Source organism: Suricata suricatta, chromosome 13, assembly GCF_006229205.1.
Source record: "Suricata suricatta isolate VVHF042 chromosome 13, meerkat_22Aug2017_6uvM2_HiC, whole genome shotgun sequence".
Taxonomy (NCBI): Eukaryota; Metazoa; Chordata; class Mammalia; order Carnivora; family Herpestidae; genus Suricata; species Suricata suricatta.
In genome coordinates, this window is record NC_043712.1 from 73,668,793 (window position 1) to 73,690,969 (window position 22,177).

At 41.0% G+C, this 22,177-nt stretch overlaps 1 protein-coding gene across 3 annotated transcripts in view; it reads right to left on the minus strand.

The window, feature by feature from the left end:
- PCSK5 (proprotein convertase subtilisin/kexin type 5) overlaps nt 1-22,177 on the minus strand; it is a 461,176-nt gene that overhangs the window by 152,374 nt on the left and 286,625 nt on the right. For 2 of the 3 annotated variants that reach the window (XM_029920456.1, XM_029920454.1), the window contains exons 14-17: nt 16,619-16,762; nt 12,551-12,653; nt 11,082-11,275; nt 1,097-1,181 (exon numbers count right to left, since the gene is read on the minus strand). In XM_029920456.1, the coding sequence (XP_029776316.1) occupies nt 1,097-1,181; nt 11,082-11,275; nt 12,551-12,653; nt 16,619-16,762 (526 nt within the window). The remainder of the gene's footprint in view (nt 1-1,096; nt 1,182-11,081; nt 11,276-12,550; nt 12,654-16,618; nt 16,763-22,177) is intronic. The other variant, XM_029920455.1, reaches the window with a different exon arrangement.

Sequence of the window (22,177 nt, forward strand, 5' to 3'; positions counted from 1 at the left end):
CAGGCGACCCTAAAAAAATTTTTTTAATGTTTTTATTTTATATTTGAGAGAGAGAGAGAGCACGTGAGTTGGAACAGGGGAGGGGCAAAGAGATGGAGACAGAATTGGAAGCAGGCTCCAGGCTCTGAGCTGCAACCTGTCAGCACAGAGCCCAATGCGGGGCTAAAACTGACAAGCTGTGAGATCATGACCTGAACTGACGTCGGACACCTAACCCACGGAGCCACCCAGGCATCCTGAGACTGAAAGTCTTGAGATGAAAGGAAATCAAATAAATACTGAATGCATTTATGGAAAAAAAAATGGCCACAGATAATCTAAATAAAAATGATGTTCTGATATTTATTACTGTAAAGAATCACCTGCTTGGAGCCTGCCCAGTTCACTTCTCCAATCAAGGTGGAATTCTCAACACTTAGAAGAGACCCAGGGCGGCAGGTGTCTCGTTCCCTATAAACTCAGAGTCCTACCCCTCACCCAACGGAGGATGGTCTGACCTTCTCTTTGGATATCAAGAGGCCACCCAGTGCATTTGAGCTGTCTGTCTGTTCTCTTGCAGAATCTATCCGCTATCTGGCTTTAGCAATGAGCAAGTTATCCAGTCAAGAAAAACATCTCCAGGTATTAAATCTGCGTGCATACCGGAGCATAATGGAACCAAGCCTGCAGTACTTAAGATAAGAGAATGATTGGCTATATGGAGAGAAATAATAAAGATAAGGGAATAGTTTCCGACCATCAAAGGAATGAATCGGGAGGATTAAATATAACTCATCGGTATTACTGACAAAGTAATCCTTGATGGGCGCACTGCCGGTCAACAATCACGAAGACAGCCTCTCAAATAGCCATTTTTATTTAGTTGTATCTGAGCCATCTTTTCTGAAGAGGATTTTATTTGGTTTATAAACCTTCCTTAGCCTAGATGGCATCCAATTTTTCACACAGACTGTTAAGATAATGCCAGTAGCAATCAAGTGTTTGGGAGTCAAACCAAGGGTGATGGCAAGAGGATTATTTATTTACATAATTTATCTTACTGATACCGAGAAACTCCTTGGGCTGTGGGACTTGACAAGATCCTTTGCTCTCTTACCTTAACCCATCCCTGCATTCTGTGCAGTTGTGGAATTCCGTACATGTCTTGCAATTTTCACTGCATTTCCGGCAAAGATTTTTCTCTGAAAAACACACACACACACAGAGACACACAAAAGTGACAAGATTATAAACCAGTTGGTCAAATGGAGTCCATAAGAGGAGACAGAGATGTTCGGAAGTTTGCTAATGTGCACGCACATGGCCTTGAGCAGAAAAGTTCAGGAAGAGCCCTACCCTCAGCATTTGCTATCACTTCTGGGCCAAGCAAACAGAGGTAGGAACCGCAGTGCTGGGAAATACTGGCGATCTCTACCATTTGGCAGCCAAGAAACCTCCAGCCCCTTTACTTAGATGAATAGTGTATCGGCATTTCCCCCTCTTCTTTTTCTCTTTCCCAAGCAGGGTATCCTGACTTCTGACAATGAAGACTGTACTGATGAAAGACACTGGAAGAACACCAGTATAGAAGGGTAGAAAAGTAATGTTTGTGGCCATAGAATGGAAAGGTAGACTCCCCCCCATTCTCCCAGCTTTCAGAACTACTCTGATGAAATATAGGCAAAGGGAATCTACATTTAGAATTGCAGGGTAAGGGTTGATGATTTATTTCTTGTGTAATCCTGAAGAATGTCTTGTACTTTTTGGTGGCTGGGACACTGATACACTGCTATAGTTCAGACGTATCTATATTCTGGAGAATAGAAATATATTTGATTAAACAAATATACTACAAATGTGGCTTTCCTGTTTAACACCAAAGACAGAGCCCCATTGGAAAAACATGGCAAATGCATTTTTATTCTATAGTGAAACATGGTGATCTGCTACACTGAGTTAAGACCTTTAACTTGAGGCAGAAGTTTTCTGGAGACTTGATTCCTTCTCTGAGATGCAAGTGGATATAACCACATGTAGATGGAGGGTTGAAGGCAGCTTTGTTCCTAAGATTCTTTTCCTCCATCTACTCTTTAAATGTTGATGTTTGTTCCTCAAGGTTCCACAGAGAAACACTGCTTCAGTGGATTCTTAGAGGGACCCCCGGAGGTCCACCCCGTCTTTCTCAACTCTGAGCCCCGTGCCATGAAACACAATCTTCTGGTAGTCTTCACATTTTCCATCACTGCATCAACCTAGATGTGAATTCTGTTTTTAGCATTTCTGGTGGACAAGCTCAGGGTCTCTGTTCGCCCATTTGCTAAATATTACAATGAGGCCGACCTCTCAGCTTGTCTTGAGGGGGTTAATGAAATGTCTCGAGAACTATGTGAACTTGAAAACACTGTAAATGTGTCAGCAATAATTATTATGAGTCATTATTATGACTCCTGATCACTGTTTTATGTAAACACACTCATTATAGGAGGAAAATATAACAAAAGTCAATTACACAAAAGGAGACCGATGCAGAGACCACTCATAGCGGCAAAATTGTTTGAACAGCCTTCCCTAATTACATACCTCCCAGGCCCTGGGAAGGCAATCAACACTTTTATCTTGATCCTATTCTGTGTCCTCTAGAACCAAATTTCTTTCCCAAGGCTCAGTCTTCTTGACAGAATTTGGAATTTTTTGTTTATTTCTTGTTTGTTTATTTCTGTGGATCCCACAGGCTCCCCCTCCTCTTAGTTTTCCTTTCTCTATCAGGTTGTAAGCTTATGTTCCAAATCTGGTGGGGGGAGGGGAGAATACGAGGAAATCTCTATCCACTGTTGTGTAGGGTAAGTTGAGAGACCCTATCTGCTTCGTGGAAAAATGCCTGACCTTGAATAAAGGCACTCTGACCTCTTAAGAAGCAACAGATTCCACCTCAAAATTCTTGCCTGATTTCATAAAAACAACTCTTGGTCATTTAAGCTTGGGTCATCTTTCTTAGGCTGTGCAGAAGCAGGAAATGGCAGGGGCATCATGTCGCCATGTGTGACACAACTGTGAGGACAAATTACCAAGAACTCAGAAATAAAGCAAAAGACACCTGCAGCCCTTTTCAGGGCCATACCAGGACACTAACAGGTAGGCGTGCCCAAGGACCACTTAATTCTCCAGGGAATGTACCTTTGTCTGTTTCCTAATGACGATGGCTTAGGGCCCAAATGTTTTCAAGTTACACGTTGATTTACAGAGTTTGGTTTGGTAGGTAACGTTGCAAATGATTTGTTTGAAAAGATTACCTCCCTGTCCCCTCAATTCTACTGGTATTGCCATGTAGGAAATTTTTTTAAATTGAAGTAGAATTAACATATACAGTGTTATGTTAGTTGCAGATATAGAATATATTGATTTGACAATTCTATATACGACTCAGGGTTTACCATGATAAGCCGTATGTGTCACCATAAAGTTATTAGTGTTTTTGACTATATCGCTGGGCTGCACTTTTCATCTCTGTGACTTATGCTGTAACTGGAAGTCTATACTTCCTAATCCCCTTTATCTCTTTTGCCCATCCCTCCACCCATCCCTGCCCTGGCAACCACCAGTAGGTCTCTGTGCTTAAAAGTCTGTTTATTCTTTGTTTTGTTTTTTAGTGTCCACGTGTGAAATCAGATGGTGTTTGTCTTTCTCTGTTTGATGTATTTCACTTGGCATAACAGCCTATAGGTCCATCCATGTTGTCACAAATTCTAAGATCTCACTGTCTTTTATGGCTGACTAATATTCTACTGTATAATCTACCATATCTTTATTTTTGCCCTCAGATAACAAATTTATGTTTTTAATTAATTCCAATGTAGTTAATATACACATATATACATGCACAATGTAGTGATTCGACACTTCCATACGTGACCCAGCGCTCATTAACAAGTGTTCCTTAATCCTCATCACGTATTTCGTCCATTCCCCCCCACCCCTGGTCACTATCAGTTTGTTCTCTATAATTTAGAGTTTGTTTCTTGATCTCTCTCTTTCCTTTGCTCATTTGTTTTGTTTTTTGAATTCCACATGAGTGAAATCCTTTGGTATTTGTCTTTCTCTGTCCTATTTTGCTTAGCGTTATACTCTCTGCTCCATCCATGTTGTTGCAAATGGCAAGATATCATTCCTTTTTATGGCTGAATAATATTCTTGTGTGTGTGTGTGTGTGTGTGTGTGTGTGTGTGTGTATACACCATATCTTCTTTATTTGTCTGTCAATGAATACTTGAGCTGCTTCCATACCTTGGCTATTGTAAATGATGCTGCAATAAACACAGGGGTGCACAGATCTTTTTACATTAGTTTTTTGTTTTCTTTGGGCAAATACACAGTAGTGGATTACTGGATTGTATGGTATTTCTGTTTTTAATATTTTGAGGAAGCCCCATACTGTTTTCCACAGTGGTTACACCAATTTTACATCCCCACTGCAGTGCACGAGGGTTCTTTTCTCCATATCTTCACCAGCACTTGTTTTTTGATAAGGACTGATTCTTGATCATTCTAAAAGGTGTGAGGTGATATCTCATTGTGGTTTTGATTTACATTTCCCTCAGTTGTGCTGAACCTCTTTTTACATGTTTGCTGGCCACCTGTATGTCTTCTTTGGGAAAATATTCAGATCCTCTGCCCACTTCTTTTATTTGATTGCATTTTTGGCAATGATTCATATACGTTTCTTATATATTTTAGATATTAACCCCTCATCCGATGCATCATTTGCAAATATCTTCTCCTATTCACTAGGTTGTCTTTTTATTTTGTTGATGGTTTCCTTTACTATGAAAAAGCTTTTTATTTTGGTGCAGTCCTAAGATAGTGTGTTTTTGCTGCTGTTTCTTGTGCCTGAAGAGAGATCCATAAATTTGCTGCTAAGGGCAATGTGCAAGAGGTTATTGCCTGTGTTTTCTTTTAGGATTTTTATGGTTTCTTTCATGTCTCACATTTAGGTTTTCAACCATTTTGAGTTTACTTTTGTATATGGTGTTAAGAAAGTGGTCCAGTTTTTCCAGCATCATTTAATGGAGAGATTGTCTTTTCCCTGTTGTATATTCATGCCTCCTTTGTCACAGATTAACTGCCCAACTAGATGTTGGTTTATTTCTGTGGTTTCTATCTTGTTCCAGAGATCTACATATCTTTTGTGTGTGTGTGTGTGTGTGTGTGTGTGTGCACGTGTGCGCATGCACCAACACCATGCAGTTTTGATTACCATAGCTTTGTAGTATCTCTCAAAATCTGGGACTGGGATACCTCCAGGTTTGTTCTTCTTTCTCAAGATTGCTTTGGCTATTCAGGGTCTTTTGTGATTCCGTACACATTTTAGGATTATTTGTTGTTCTTCTATGGGAAATGCTCTTGGTATTTTGATAAGGATTGCAATAAATCTGTATATTACTTTGGGTAGAATGAACATTTTAACAGTATTTTTCCAATTCATGAGCATAGTATATCTTTCTGTTTGTGACCTCTTCAATTCCTTTCATCAATGTTTTATAGTTTTCAGAATGTAGGTCTTTTATCTCCTTGATTAAATTTGTTCCTAGGCATTTCATTCTTTTTGGTGCAATTACAAATTTTCTCTTTCTGCTACCTCATTATTAGTGTTTAGAAATGCAACATATTTTTGTATATTAACTTTATATCCTGAACTTCACTGATTTCATTTATCAGTTCCAATATTTTTTTGGTGAAGGTGTTAGCATTTTCTATGTATAGTAGCATGTCACTTGCAAGTAGTAACAGTTTAAATTTTTCCTTACTGGATTGGACATTCTTTTATTTCTTTTTCTTGTCTGATTGCTGCAGCTAGGTTTTCCAGTATTGTGGAATAAGAGTGATAAGAATAGACATCCTTGTCTTGTTTTTGACGTTAGGGGGAAAGTTCTCAATTTCATCACTGAGTATGATATTAGCTATAGGTTTTATTATGACTTTTATTATGTTGAGTTATGGTCCCTCTAACCTGACATTAATGAGACTTTTTAACATGAGCGGGTATTTTGTCATATGCTTTTTCTATTTCTGTTGAGATAATCCATATGTTTTTTTTTGTCCTTCTGCTTATTTAGGTGATATATTGATTTGTGAATACTGAACCACACTTGCCTCTATGGAATAAATCCCATTTGATTGTGCTAAACTATTTTTTAAAAATGTATTATTGGATTTGGTTTGCTGGTGGTTTTTTTTTTTTTTTTTGAGGATTTTTGGATCTGTGTTCATCAGAGATCTTGGTCTGTTTTTTTTTTTTTTTACATAGTGTCTGTCTGGTTCTGGGATCAAGGTAATGCTGGCCTTGTAGATTAATTTATAAGTTTTCTTTTCTCTTCTATTTTTTGGAATCACTTAAGAAGAATTGCTATTATCTCTTGATTAAATGTTTTGTAGAATTCACCTATGAATACATCTGGTCTTTGAATTATGTTTGGATTTATGTCTTTTGTTTGTTGCTGATTTAATTTCATTACTAGAAATTGGTCTGTTCAGATTGTCTATTTCTTCCTAATTCAGTTTTGGAAATTGTATGTTTCTGGGAATTTATCCATTTCTTCTATATTGTCCATAGATCATTTTTCAACATTCTCCTACAATTCTTTGTATTTCTGTAATATTATTTCTCCTCCTTCATTGCTGATTTTATTTGAGTCTTCTCTTTTTCTCTTGATAAGTCAGGCTAAAGATTTATCAGTTTTGTTTAACTTCTCAAAGAACTGGGTCTTGGTGTCATTGATCTTTTCTTGTGTTTTGGGTTTCTATTTTGTTTATATCTGTTCTAGACTTTATTATTTCCTTCTACGAGCTTTGGACTTTGTTCTTCTTTTTTGAATTCCTTTAGGTGTGAGTTAGGTTCTTGATCTGACAGTTTTGTTTCTGAAGGTAGGCCTATAGCACTGTTAATTTCCTCTTAGAATTGCTGTTGCTGATTCCCAAAGATTTGGGACTACCATGCTTTCATTTGTCTCCATGCATTTTTTTATTAAGTCTTTTGTTTTTTCATTGACCCACTGGTTAATTAGTAGCATACTGTTTAACTTCCATGTGGGTTTTTTTTTTTTTTTCATTTTAAGTTGGGAAACATGTTTCATAGGATTTCATTCTTCTTAAATACAGTGAGTATTTTATGGCCTAAGATGTTATGTATCCCAGAGAATGTGTCATGGACACTTCAAAATAATGTGTATTGCTATCTTGAGTTTTTGTTCTTTTTTCCACTTCTATTTGCATAGTTCATGTTTTTTCCTACCTTCACTTTCAGTCCGTATGTGTCGTTAGGACTGAAGTGAGTCTCTTGCGAGCAGCATTTGGACAGGTATTGTTTTCTTACTTATTCAATCACTATATGTCTTTTAATTGGAGCATTTAGTTTGTTTACATTTGTTATTTTTATTTATTTATTTATTTACTTATTTTAGAGAGAGGAAGAGTGTGAGCGGGGGAGAGGGGCAGAGGGAGAGAAAGAACCTCAACCAGGTTCCATGTTCAGTGTAGAGCCCAATATGGAGCTCAAACCCAGGACCCTGAGATTATGCCCTAAACTGAAATCAAGAATCAGATGCTCAACTGACTGAGCCACCCGGGCACCCAAGTCTGTTTACATTTAGAGTAATTATCATAGGGATTTTTTGCCCTTTTGTGAATTGTATTCTGGTTGTTTTTGTAGTTCTTCTCAATTCCTTTCTTTTTCTCTTGCTCTCTTTTGGTTTGATGGTTTTCCTTTGTATATGGTTGGATTCCTTTCTCTATTTCTCTCTGTGTGTGTGTGAGTGTATTACAGGTTTTTGATTTGTGGTTACCATTTGATTCAAATATAACATCTTATGTGGAAAGCAGCCTATATAATAAGTTGATGATCACTTAAGTTCAAACATATTCTAAAACTATTAAAATTTACTATGCCTGTCATGGTTTAGGTAGGTGATGTTTTATTTTACATCTTTTTATTTTGTTCTCCCTTGGCTAATTTTTATAGATCTTGATTTCACTACTTTTGTGTTTTAAACTCCACAATGTCTTTATAAGTGATTAATCTATTATCTTTACTATATGCTTCCTTCTACTTAATAAATTTTTGTTATAATTTTCCTTTTATAATTTTATGATAGGCCATAGCAATGGCCTATTCTTTCCACGTAAATAATTTGCTTTAACATTTCTTATAAAGCTGATTTAGTGCTGATGGATTCCTTTAACTTTTCTTTGCCAGGAACGCATTTTCTCTTTGTTTCAAATGATATCCTTGCTCGGTAGAGTAGTCTTGGTTGGTAGTTTTATTTTGTTGATTTCACCACTTTGACTATAGCATGCTCGGCCCCTTTGGCCTGCCAAGTTTCTGTTAGGGCTCTCAGTGGATAGCCTTATGGAGTTTCCCTTGTGTGTGCCTTTTTAATTCCCTCTTGGTGCTTTAAAAATTCTCATTATCATTACTTTTTGCCATTTTAATTATTATGTGTCTTGCTATGGACCTCATTGGATTCATCTGGTTAGGGGCTTTTTGTACTGCCTGGACCGGACCTGGATGTCTGCTGTTTTTCCCAGGTTGGGAAGTTTTCTGCCCCTTTCTCTCTCTCCTCCTCCTGGGATCCCTCGATTGTGCATGTTGTCATGCTTGATTGATGCCAGAGTTCCCTTAACCTACTCTCATTTTTTATTCTTTTTTCTTTCTGTTTTCAGCTTGGTTGTTTTCTAATTACCCTGTCTTCCATATCACTGATCTGTTCTTCTCCATCTTCTAATCTGTTGATTCCATTTAGTGTATTTTTATTTCAGTTGTTAAATTCTTGAGCTCTGACTGGTTCTTTCTTTTTAAGAGCCTCTGCTCTTTTCTCAAGTATCTCCGTGGTCATCACTTTGAATTCCTTATCAGATATATTGCTTGCATCTCATTTAGCTCTTTTGCTGTGATTTTTGTCTTTCCCCCCCTTTGGTACATATTCCTCTGTCTCCTCATTTTTTTTTTTTCCCCTCTCTGTGTTTAAAGTGGTAGGACAGTCAGCTATGTCTCCTGGTCCTGAAAGTGGTGGCCTGTGTAGAAGTGGTCTTGTGGTGTCCTATAGTGAAATCCTCCCTGGTCATCAGACAAGGGTGTCCTTTGTGGGGGCTGCATCTCTGTTGTGGCTGAGTTGCAGCTGCCTTCAGTCCAGCCGGCTGCAATGATCCACGCTGCCTGCTGTGAGTGCGCTGGGTAGGGTTTGCCCGCTATGCTCTCGAGAGGCCTGTCTGTAGCAGCCACAGGCTAGGTGTGTTGGGCCAGAGGGGAGCCTGGCTCTCTGCAGTTTTCCCTTCGGCCAGCACTCCAGGTGCACTGAAGGGCAGGGCTTGCTTCTTGCCCAGCCAGCTGTGAGGCTCCACAACAGGAAATGCAAGGGTGCTGTCATGCGGGCTGATCTCCTCCCTACCCAGGGCATGAGTCATTTTGGAGTGGCACCCTCCAAGCGGGTCTGGTGAGGCAGGAGCCACTTTGCAGGGAGGACTGCTGAGTTGGGGTGGATGGGGAAGGGCACATGGTGCTATGGCCAAGTAGATAGCATGAATGCCATTTTGTGCCAACATCCAGCTACCTAGGGCTAGGGGAGGGGGAGAGGAAGGCACCCACCAGCGCTTTTGTTTCTAGAGCAATATTCTCTACATCCCTGCCCCTCCAGGACAGATTAGCCACTACATCTCCTTCATGTATACCCCAGGCACTTTTCAAAGGCTGCTTCTGTGCTGCCTTGGCTGGGTCACTTAGTATGTGGGAGCTTTAAGGACGGGGACTCAGTTTCCTATTGCCCTCAGGCTCTCCTGGAACGGAGTCCCATGGAAGTTAAGATGTGCTATTTTTTAAAGCTACACCTTAGGGCGACCCATCTTCTCAATGCTGGGGGTGCCTAGTGTGGGGTCAGATTCTCTTGCTCCTTCATGCTTGTGATGTCCCTCCTGTGTGTAGGGTGAGTGGCACCAGGGGTTTGGTTTCTACCCAGGTCTCCATTCTCCCTCCTCTTTCGAGGTGGCCTTCTCTCTCCAATTAACTGGAGAAGGTCTGCTCTGCCAGGCTTCCGGTCATTTTCAGAGCTGGTGGTACAAATGCAGCTTCTACCTCAGTGTGTCTGAGGGACAAGGTGAGTTCAGGACACCCCCTACTCTACTTCCTCAGAAATTACTTAGTTTTTGTCCCTAGCTCAGCAAACAGAGTTCATTTTGCCTTTGCTAGTGGACTGTCTATATAATACCTGGTAGGCTTCGCCTCCATTCATCCCTTTGTAGGTTTCCTCATTGATGGCTCTTCATTAGTAGTCCTTGACATGGGTCTATTCCATATTCACTTGGAAGTCAGGTTTCCTAAACTCTTTGAGAAGTACACCCTGATACCCCACAGGCCTGGTTCCTTTGGTTAGAGTATAGAAAAAGAGAAGGCTTGGCTGCCAGCTTTTGAAAGGCTGCTGGAGTTGGCTCGTGGCTAGGATCTGGGAACTCGGATTTCAGGAGGGTCTCTACCATCCTAACTGATAAGAGCGGCTCAAACTGTACAAACAATATGGTTTATACTGCGCATCTCCTTTCCTTCTGGGAGTCTGGAACTTTGTTGTGTGTCAGGTAGAGGGCGTCTTCACAATTACGGCCCTGAGACTCTGTGGAGGTTTCCTGGGAGACTGCATGTCACACGTGTTGTAGTAAGTTGGTGCTGGGGATTTAAATGCACCCTGTGTGACTTCCCTGGGAGAAAACGCTTGGACCCTTGTGCTGTTTTCTGCTGACTTCGTCCTACACACCTCGTCTTGATTTTCTTTCCTTCATGCCTTTTTGCTGTAAAAAGTCGTAACGATGTGCTTGTGAGGACAGATAGCCTAAGTCTTGCAGGTCCTCCTGACTAATCACTGAATCTGGGGATGGGCTTGAGGACGTCCTGGCACTGACCAGCATTTTTACATCAATCATCTTGTACAAAAGTTGTGATGAATTCATTTTACAATTCTAACATGTTCTTAAAGATTGGTTAGATCCTGTTGATTTAACCTGGATTTCCCTCCTAATGTCATTCAGGTGAAAACCTTGTGTTTCCTCTCTGAAGTGCAATTACTCACTGGTGTCCTGGAATGAGCCGTCTGGGCAGTGGGTGACACAGCTGCTGATTTCTTCGTTAAGGAAGTATCCGTATTTACAGGACAGACACTGGTCGCCGTGGCTCCCGAAGCAGGACTCACAGTTGGGGGCACACTTTCTGCATCGCTTCTTGTCGGCATGGTAGTGGCCAGGGGGGCAGCTGGAGACACAGATCCTGCATGTGGAACGAGAGGAAAGAAGGGCAGCGTCACCAGAGACTCGGTACTCTTAGAAGCGCTCACCCAACAGCGGTCCTCAGTCTTAATACCCTTTTGAAACCATTATGGTAACACCATAATCAAAGAGCCAAATCCTGTGGGTTGAAGCTTTTTCCCCCGTGTAGGGGGCTGAAGCAGCAAGGCAATCGCACAATGCCAAGTGGGGTGCACGTCTCGGCCCAAATCCTCTTCCAGTTCGGGTCGAGCTCTTTAAAGGGGATGAGGGTTAGAAATGGAGACTCAAGAGGAAGGTAGTAGCATTGGGTTGAAGGGAAGCTAGGTGGCAACCATGATTTTACACAGAGGCTGCTAATGGGGAATTACTTCCGGTTTTGTGTGTTGTCCTATGGATCCTGTGTGCTAGTGGGAGTGGTTGTATGCTATCGTCTAAATTAATATATATTTATACTTGTTGGTTATGATCAACTTAAAAAAATAACTTCCTCGTTTGCCCAAAAAGGACAGCACTTCAACAAATCTTTGGAGCCCCAAATCAAAAGTCAGCCATTTTGCTGGCCTAGGCGATAATGAGAGGTGCGGAGGTAGCCAAGGGCCTCCCTTGAAGGAGATTTAAATTCCAGCGTGGACGTAAACAGGAACTAGGACATGTCGGGGGGTGTCCGCATGGCTGAAGTGTGGATTCCCTGCAAGTCCGCTCCTGCAGTAAGTTTTCCCTGAAGGAGGAGGGCGAAGGGGGCAGGACTGTGAGAGGTGCCTGGAGGGCATGGCCTCTGCTGGGCCGCCACTCTGCCCAGCTTGAGGCAGAAGCCAAGGGCTCAGAGTTAGAGTCCGAGCAGGTCCTCCTCAGTGCCCAGAGGGGAACAGTGAGGAGAAGCAGGACCCAGCACCTTTGCCACATCAAGGGCTTGCACAATGGGGACTGCGGGAAAGCACCTGTCTGCTGGCATTTTCGTGAAGAGCAAACATAGCTGTAGCATGAGCCATCCACGGAATGGAAAGGTCTAGAGGGGAAGACCAGTCAGTCCTCCCCCCAACCCTTCCAAATAGGAGAAGAGGCATTTGGGCTGGATGGCCTACAGGTGCACTTTGTGTTCTGGGATTCACTATTGGCTTGAATTACACCAGGAGGTGGTGGGCCAGTGCTTGCGTCCCCGGGACTGAACATCACAGATGCTATTCAAGCAGACGGCATGGGACCATGGGACCCCCCCCCCCCTCCCAGGGCATGCTGCGGGGGTAGGGAGTGGGTCTGACTCAGCCTCTGTTCTTACCTGGTGTTGTTTTTCAGCTTGTAGTAATAGTGTAAGCAGTCACTGCAATGGTCCGGGCCTGGCCCGTCACAGCCGACCTCGCTGCACTCAGGGTCACAGGGGCCTGCGCACAAAAATTGAAAACAACGCTTAGAGACAATGATCTTAAAGCAGGTCAGTTTTACCTTAAAATTGGTATAACATAAGACTTTTGTGTTTTCTTCCTGCAGTGAGAGTTTCTTTAATACAGCTGTCGGCCCAGAGGTGAACTCTTGACTTTTGGGGGGAGGGGAACCTCAGTTACCTAAGTATCAAGAATATAAATCCCGTCATGGCTTGGTGTTCAGAAAAAAGCACATATGGCTGCCTTGTGGGAGATAACAAAAATCTCAGAATTCAAATGAACAACGCCACTGTAGCAAGTAGGAAACACTGACTGCAATTAAATGTGCATAATGAGAAAAACATCGGATTTCTAGAAAAATGAGAAGCTAAGCTGTTGACAGAAAAGAAAGCAAGTTTATTATTCACTGCCTGGACCAGATTGTCTGGCTTGCCCAAGGTCATTAAAACCACGGAATACCTCTGAGATACTGTAGCCAGCAAGAAACATCATTACGGCATCTGGTACAAGCTAATCGGGATCTGGTCTTGGATTACAAAGCAGGTACTTGAGACACAGATAATAGATTTAAAATTGCGTCCTACCCATAGGCCAGTGGGCAGCTCAACAAAAGAAACCTACACATAAATTTAAAAAAATGCAAGCAAGCTTAAAGAATTCCAGACTTAGGATCAAAGTTGCTAATCTCTTGTGACATAGCCTTTTGGATAGAGTTAGAGAGAATGCCCAGGCAGGGTGGGGGGAAAAACCCCAAAACGGAACGATGGAAGTTTTTATAATTGATGAAAAGCTTTTTAATGACATGGGCAAGTTAGAGGCCTGTTGCTTTCTTGAACTAATTCCCTGTTCTCCATATTTTAGGACATTTGGTCTCATAGTCTTCAAGCTGCCTGCTGAAAAGTCACGTGATTTTTAACTAGCAACGAACATAGCGCGTGGAATGTACAAACAGTAAGTTGATATGTCAGAAATGCCTGAACCCTATTTATTTTAATCAAAAGGATTTACTGGTGAACCTTGATCTCCCTTGGTCAATATGGGACTGTGTTCTACCATTACTGAGCTGAAACATAAAATGGTAGAAACGGAGAGGAAAGATGCAAGAAAAATCTCTCATTTTTCCGGTGAGAAAACACCAAGAGGTAGAGTGGCCTGTCCAGGTCCCCTATGTAAGGGTAGAAAATCACATCCTAGAGATGACCTTGAAATAGATTTCTTGGTCCCTAGAGTCATTTGACAGCACCGTTGCTGCTGTGTCCCCCAAGCCTTAACTGACCTCTAAATTAAATTCCACAGCTCGTCCAACTTGGGGCACCACATTGCAACTATCTGCTATGATCCCTGAGGAGAGGGGTCTCTGTTGTGCTGTATGAGGGTTGAGGCTGAGCCAGCTGTGGGTCCTACGGCCCCTGGAATTTGGGGAAATGTTACAGGGATCTGGTTATGATAATGCCATCTGTGCCTCTAGACAGGCTGGCTTCTTCATGAAGGTGAAAATCACAGCTCTGAAGGAAAGGAACCCTGGGTGGCCCTAAATTTTCACCAGATGATTTCTGCAATTAAAAAAACACCCCCAAACTTAACTCTCGTTCTGTGCCAAAGGGCTCTGCAGGGCTAGTTCACATGCCGCGCTGATTCTTTTATAATCTTAAACTGTCCCAGATGCAGTTTAGCAGTTTAGTTTGCAGGGTAATAAAGAAATAATCGTCTTTGTTCTCTCACAAGTGCCAGTGTGGACATTTTAGAGAAGGAAGGAGAAAAACCATGGAGATGCGTAACTGTTCAGAATTTTAACATTACCAAAATCTGAATTGGAAACACACCATAAGGCATGTAGCAACAGGTTATTACCATGCACGGTTTACGCTTTGGGATATCCTTTCTCCTATCAGAGAAGATGAAATGGTTTGCTAGTTATAATGTGAATGAGGACGTGACAAGCTCAGAGCAAAACAGGACAAAATCTAACAATTGGGCTCTGGTTAGCTCAACTGGTCTGCATCATTCAAACTTATGATGGATCCTAGGGTACTACCTGTTTAGAATAAAAGGCACCACATGCAGGTTTAAGAGATTTGGTTAAGGTAATTAATGAAGTACTTTTATCTCTAGTATCAAGAAAAAGAATCTCAAAAATAATTCTCATCTAAAGACACATTAAATTGCTATTTACAGTTTTCTCTTCATATCCTATCCCAGAAGAACTGAATGCTCCTATAAATGGCAGTCAATGCAACCAGACAGAAATCAGATATACCTTGAAGGAGGACAAAAAAAATTACAGATGATAGGGCTACAATATCTAAACTGCCCCAGAAAAATAAACTCTAAAACATATAAATTAATGAGAGTTGAGCAGAATGGCCAGGTATAAGATAAATACGCAACAGCCAATAGGTTTCCTATACAGCCGCATAGGCTAGTTAGAAAAAAGGCGTCTTTTCCATCACAATAGCAACAAGACCCCCAAATACACAGGAGTAACACTATTGGATAGAAAGACTGTATATTGTAAACACATATCTTAAACCATCACCCCCAGCCAGAAAAACCCAGCCGACTATCATGAGATCGCGTGTAAATTAAAATTAAATTCCAAGGGGGATCTCTATAGGTGGTCTTGAGAATTGGTATGAAAACAAGGAGCAGATGTTCAATAGATAATTAATCAGAGGGTGGGTGCTAGTGGATTAAGAATTGTTAGATTGACAAAACAGAAAGGGGATACTAGAAAAAGCACAAGTGAGATCTGAAACTATAAGCCCTACCCTCCAATTTCCTTCTTTTGTCAAAACAACACAACACAAAGCGCCACATTTTGGAAGCAAGCCATAACTGGGAAGATGTTTGCAGCAAATATAGTGGTTCCTCCGCCCATTAAACTGCGGAGGATACCTTCCAAGACCCCCAGTGGCTGCCCAAAACCATGGAGAGGACCAAACCCTCCGTATATACCTGTGATGACATTTAGTTTATAAATAAGGCACAGTAAGAAACTAACAATAGAGAACAATTATATCAATATACTGTGATAAATGTATGAGAATGTGATCTCTCTAAACATCTGATAAGGTACTTATTCTTCCTCTTGTGACAAAGTGAGATCACATACCTCCAGGGTGAGATGAAGTGAGGTGATGGGGGCATCACTATAGACCTGCTGACAGATTAGACGAGGGGGCCGTCTGCTTCCTGACCATTGATGAGACCACTGATAAGAGGTAACTACGGTATGGGAATAGGTGGGGAACAATAACATACAAACAGTTCTTACCTATTTATAAGAAAGTTGCTGCCAATTTGAATAGAAAAATGGGTAAAATAGAGTTGTATTTAATTCCTAGAACTACAGAGGAAAACATGTTTAGATTTACTAACACTCAAAGGTATAAAAATTAAAAAATGTTCTGTTCTTTTGCTTTTTTTCTTTCCACTCCGTGTTGGCAGGGATGAGTGTAATAAACGCACAGCTGGTCACAGCACGGACTGGTACATCTTGTCTGGAAAGGAATGTGACAAAATGCATCCAAGCCCTCACACTGCATCTTCCCTTTGTTGTGGTAATGCTCGGAACTCTATTCTAAAGAAATAATTAAAGATATAAACAAGGATGGATAAAACCAAATCTTATTTCAGTGTAAAACTTGAAGCAAAGTACATATCCCAGGTTACGTATTAAATACAGCATGGACTGTTTCGTTGTCTTTTAAATATTTCTTGTGAGGCTAAGTGACAACAGGGAAATATGGTCTTAATAACCACAAGAGAAAGAAAACGGATATGAAACTAGACAGTGTGCTTTAGCTTTGAAGGAAAAAACCCTGGCGATCTGAATATACACAAATCCTTGGGGGATAGAAGAGAAGATGGAAGAAAATGTCATACGGGTTGAAGCTGATTTCTGCACGGTGAGGGGATGCACGGGATTTTTCCTTCACCTGTGTCCCTGCTGGAAGCCCGCTCACCTGCATAATCCTCCGCACCATAGTCATCAGTGGGGTCTTCGACACGGCTATAGCGGACGCGTTCTACCTTCGGAAACTCGTTGGTTGGGGAGTATGGCTGCACGGAGGTTCCGTAGAGGACCAAAGACCATTCTTTCAATTTCCCTTGAGAAACAATTGCGGAACCATAGTGTGACCACACATTCACTTTTTAGCTTTACAATTTAATTCCTTCTCATCTAAGAAAAAGCAACAGTAGACAAACTGTGAAAAGCCTATTCATATGAACATTGCATCAAGTGTACGGCCAGAAATACACATTTTCCATCTGTGCAGATTGAACGAATTCACAGATTTACTGAGCAGCAACTATAGAATAGGTCTTGATAGAATCAGCATTTATAAGAAGACTGAGACATGAACACATTTTAGAGAGGCCTTTGGTTTTCTGTTTTATCTGACTTATCAGTAAGAACACAAACATCTACTTTGTTCCACCTGACGTAGTCATTTAATCTTAAAAATACATCACTATTCGTATTTGCTATAAACCTGAGCTGTTTAGTGACAGCCCCGAGACACATTCGTCTATTTAAAAGTTTCGCTCCTCAGTCACCCCACATTTCAAGTGCCCAAGACACATATGCGGGCAGTGGCCACCACAACGGTGAGCACAAGCACAGGACACTTCCACTGCTACAGAATGTTCTGGACAACACTAAAGCATTTCTGGTTAACGGTGCCTTGAGATATAAGACAAGTGTTTTACCTCCTTTGCATAGAAGGCTTTCAAAGAACATTTTGTTTTAGTTTAGCCCTTATTGATTTCTTTCTTTTGGCACCAAATAGTTTTATAAAGCTAAGAAAAAAAAGAACTCTTTGCAGGTCGTTTACGCTTAATAAGATTCACATTAAAAAAAGGCATCAACCATAAGTAGAAGTGATTAAGACAACACAAACATGGAAGTATGCTGGTAGGAAGCATGCAGGACCTCCCTGAAGGTCCCTCCCCAACTTAGCTTAATGCAGAGAATCCAGTCATGGGGGCGGGCGAGGGTTCTGCCACAGCCCTCAGTGGTGAACTTCAGGGACCTGCTAATCATCTATTATGTTTTATTCATTCATCCAAGGTTCCCAACAATTGGGAGGTAGGTACTTGACTTTCCAAAATATAGATGAGGAAACAGGCATAAAGGACGCTAATTTTCCCAGAGGCAGTAAGAGTACAGACTGCTACTAAAACCCATCTGGGGAAAGAGGCCAATGTAGGGAGATCCTGAACCCACCTCTTCCTAGAGACTCAATGAATCTATAGCTACGTAGGGAACAGTTTGCTCTGAAAAAGAAAACAAGACCTAAAACTGAGTGGCTACTAAATGGTAGGCAAACAGACAAAAACCCCACATGAAAGCAGGTGAGAGTGGCGGAGACACTCGCTTACAATAAGCCCCACCCCCGGCACTGTAACAGACAACCAGGAGGACTCGGACTCCCAGGTTTTCCCCCCAAGAAGCAAGGGGTTTGACTCTCATGTTGGGTACCCCAATTTTTAAGATTTGCACCTGAGAAGAGCCCCTGAAACACACAGTGTATACAGGGCTTGAGACTCACAAGACTCTAGTCAACTGACTAGTTCATAAAGAGCTTGCGTGTGTGTGGACCTACCCACTCCCAAGTCTCAGTGCGGAGGCAGCAAACTGAAAAGCAAAGCACGGACTCTGTTAAAGAGGCTTATTTGCTTACCTTACAGTTAAGCAAGATGTAGGCATCCAATTTAATGTAAGGGGCCTACTGAAATACTCTCCAAAGACAGAAGCTGATGAGCGTCATCTTTCTCTCTCCCTCAGCCTTGCTCCAACTCACTCATGTCTCCCAGAAGGAACTTATACGCTCATCTGGCACCCAAGTTTTTGTGGCTGCCTCCCAGGGGACGTTTCTAGGTTGCTGGCACTAGTGGCCAGCAGTCCTTATGTTTGTAGGTGGCACAGGATTGTAAAAAAAAATTGACAGACTGAACCTTAAGCTCACCAAGAAGAAGAGAATCAAAAGCAGAAATGAGAGGTTATAAGTAAAATTAAAACAAACTGCAAAACTATAAAGAATGAGACTGTTAACAATTACACTTCCACAAAGTGAACGACCTAGAAGAAATGGGTGCATTTCTAGACATATACAACCCATCAAGAGTGAATCATGAAGAAACAGAAAATCTAAACTGATCAATTAGTAGTAGAGAGTTTGAATCAGTAATAAGAAACCTTTCAGCAGAGAAATAGCCAGAACTACATCTTCACTGGTCAATTCTTCCAAATATTTAAAAAATATGAGTCCTCCTTAAACAACTCCTCCAAAAAAAGAAGGAACATTTCCAAACTCATTATATGAAGCTAGCATTATCCTGATCCCCAAATCAAACAAGGATGCCACAAGAAAATCCCTGATGACACAGATGAAAAAGTCCTCAACAAAATATGAGCAAACTGAATTCAATATTATACTGAAAGGATCATACACCATCAGCAAGTAAAATTGATTCCAGGGATGTAAGAATGTTTCAACATTCACAAACCAATCAGTGTGATTCACAACATTAATAAATTTAAGGAATAAAAATCGCATCTCCATAAATACAGAAAAAAGCATTAATGTAATTCAACATCTATTTATGATGAAAATTCTCAACAAAGTATGTATGGGGAAATAATAAGCATAAAAAAAGATCAGGAACAAGACACCACTTTTAGTAAACATAGCATTATATGTCCTAGCCAGAACAATTGGATAAGAGAAAGAAAGGGAATTCAAATCAAAGGAAGAAGTATGTCACTGATTGCACATGACATGGTACTCTGTATGAAAAACCAGAGGTGCCACCAAAAAACTATTAGAACTAATCAACAAATTCACTAAAGCTGTAGGATTCAGAATCAACAGACACAAATCTTTTGCATGTGTATACACTAAAAATGAACTATCAAAAAAAGAAACTAAGAAAATCCCATGTATGATTGCATCAAAAAGAATAAAATGCTTAGACATTTAACCAAGGTGGTGAAAGACCTATACGCTGAAAACTACAACATACTGCTGAAAAAAGTGAAGATACAAATAAAGAAAAAGATAATTTGTGCTCGTGGATGAGAAGAATATTGTCATAATGCCCATCCTACCCCAGCAACCTACAGATTCAGTGTAACCACTATCAACATTCCATTAGCATTTTTCATAGAAATAAATATTCTTGAAAATCTTACAGAACCACAAAAGATCAAATCACTGCATGAAGGCATCATGCTTTTGGATTTCAAAACATATTATAAAGCTATGATAATCAAAACCCTATGGTATGGCCATAAAACAGACACGTAGATCAACAGAGCAGAACAGAGAACCCAGAAATAAACTCATACATATGTGGTCAATTCATTTACAACAAGCAGCCAAGAATACACAATGGGGAAAGGATTTCAAAACATGGTGCTGGGAAACCTGAATAACCATGTACAAAATAATGAATCTGAACTACTATCTTACATCATACACAAAAACTAAAAATGGATTAAAGATTTTGGGATGCCTCAGTGGCTCAGTCAGTTAAGTTTCTGACTTCAGCTCAGGTCATGTGAGTTCGAGCCCTACTTGGAATCCTCCATCTCTACTTTCTTCCCTCCCTCCCTCGCATGTACATTTTCTCTCTCTCAAAAATCAACATTTAAAAAATAGATGATTGAGGTCTAGGAGGCTATTTCCTGCTCTTTCCTCAAGGGTTTTTATGGTTTCCTGGCTCACATTCAGATCTTTTATCCATTTTGAGTTTATTTTTGTGAATGGTGTCAGGAAGTGGTCTAATTTCATTTTTTTACATGTTGCTGTCCAGCTATCCCAACACCACCTGTTGAAGAGGCTGTCTTTTTTCATTGGACACTCTTTCCTGCTTTGTCAAAGATTAATTGGCCATATACTTGTGGGTCCAGTTCTGGGTTCTCTATTCTATTCCATTAGTCCATGTGTCTGTTTTTGTGGCAGTACCATTCTGTCTTGATGATGACAGCTTTGTAGTAGAGGCTAAAGTCTGGGATTGTGATGCCTCCCATTTTGGTTTTCTTCTTCAATATTACTTTGGCTATTTGGGGTCTTTTGTGGTTCCATATGAATTTTAAGATAGTTTGTTCTAGCTTTGAGAAGAATGTTGGTGCAACTTTGATGGGGATTGCATTGAATGTGTAGATTGCTTAGGGCAATAATGATATTTTAACAATAATTTCTTCCTCGACACATCCCCAGAGGCAAGGGAATCAAGAACAAAAATGAACTACTAGGACCTAATCAAGATAAAAAGGTTCTGCAAGGCAAAGGAAACAATAAAAAAAACTAATAGGCAACCGACAGAATGGGAAAAGATAGTGGCAAATGGTATATCAGATAAAGGGCTAGTATCCAAAATATACAAGGAGCTCACTAAACTCCATACACGAAAAATGAATGATCCAGTGAAGAAATGGGTGGAAGACCTGAATAGACACTTCTCCAAAGAGGACATCCAGATGGCCAACAGGCACATGAAACGGTGCTCAGCGTCACTCATCATCAGGGAAATTCAAATCAAAACCACACTGAGATACCACCTCACAGAATGCTGACTCAGAACTGATTATTTCCATTTGTGTCATTTCTGAAGTATCTCCTAAGCCCACTGGGGACACACTTGTTGGGCAATTCATCTCTTTATGTTTCATTTATTATGTAATCTTATTTCCTTAGAATCTGCCACACTTCACATCAAACACCACAATATTTGGACCATCATTTCCTCCCCTCCTACGACTTCTTCCATTTGTTAAACTATTTAGGAGATGCTGCCATTGATGGTTCAACATTCTGATAAGAAATAGCTGTGTAAATGCAGGAGAAAAGTCAATTCTGCGCGTTGGTACGCCATGCAATCTGCCCAAGAAAGAAGACCCAAGATCAGTCTAATGCGTAACAAAATCAAAGACAACAACAGTAGAGGAAATCCTCCAAACGATCCTCACTGTGGACTTCTGGTCTGAGGTGGTGACGTAGGAAGACCCTGAACTCACCTCCTCCACAGACGTACCAAATCGATACCTGCTTGTAAAGCAATTCTTTCTGGAATAGAATGAAGTGCAGACTGAATAGCTTCGGCCCAAGAAAAGACAGTGTAGGAATGACAAGAAAGACAAGTCCTAGTAATAAAGGGAACTCTCCCCCTTCCCTGGCCCAACACTGTAAACTGCAGTAGTTTATTTTTAAGTTTATTGAGAGAGAGAGAGAGAGAGAGAGAGAGAGGGGGGGGGGGAGAATGAGAAGGAGGGGAGGAAAGGCAGAGAGAGAGAGAGGGAGAGAGAGAATTCCAGGCTCTGGGCTGAGAGCACAGAACTAATGCTGGGCTCGAACTCGTGAACTGGGAGATTATAACCTGAGCTGAGACCTGAGCTTGACTCACTGAGGCACCCAGGCACCCCTGAACTGTAGCAGTTTAAAAGGGCAACTAGAACATGAAAGATCTGGGCCTAGGACTCCACCAAATGGCAGGGGGAGATATCCAAATGCTGCAGG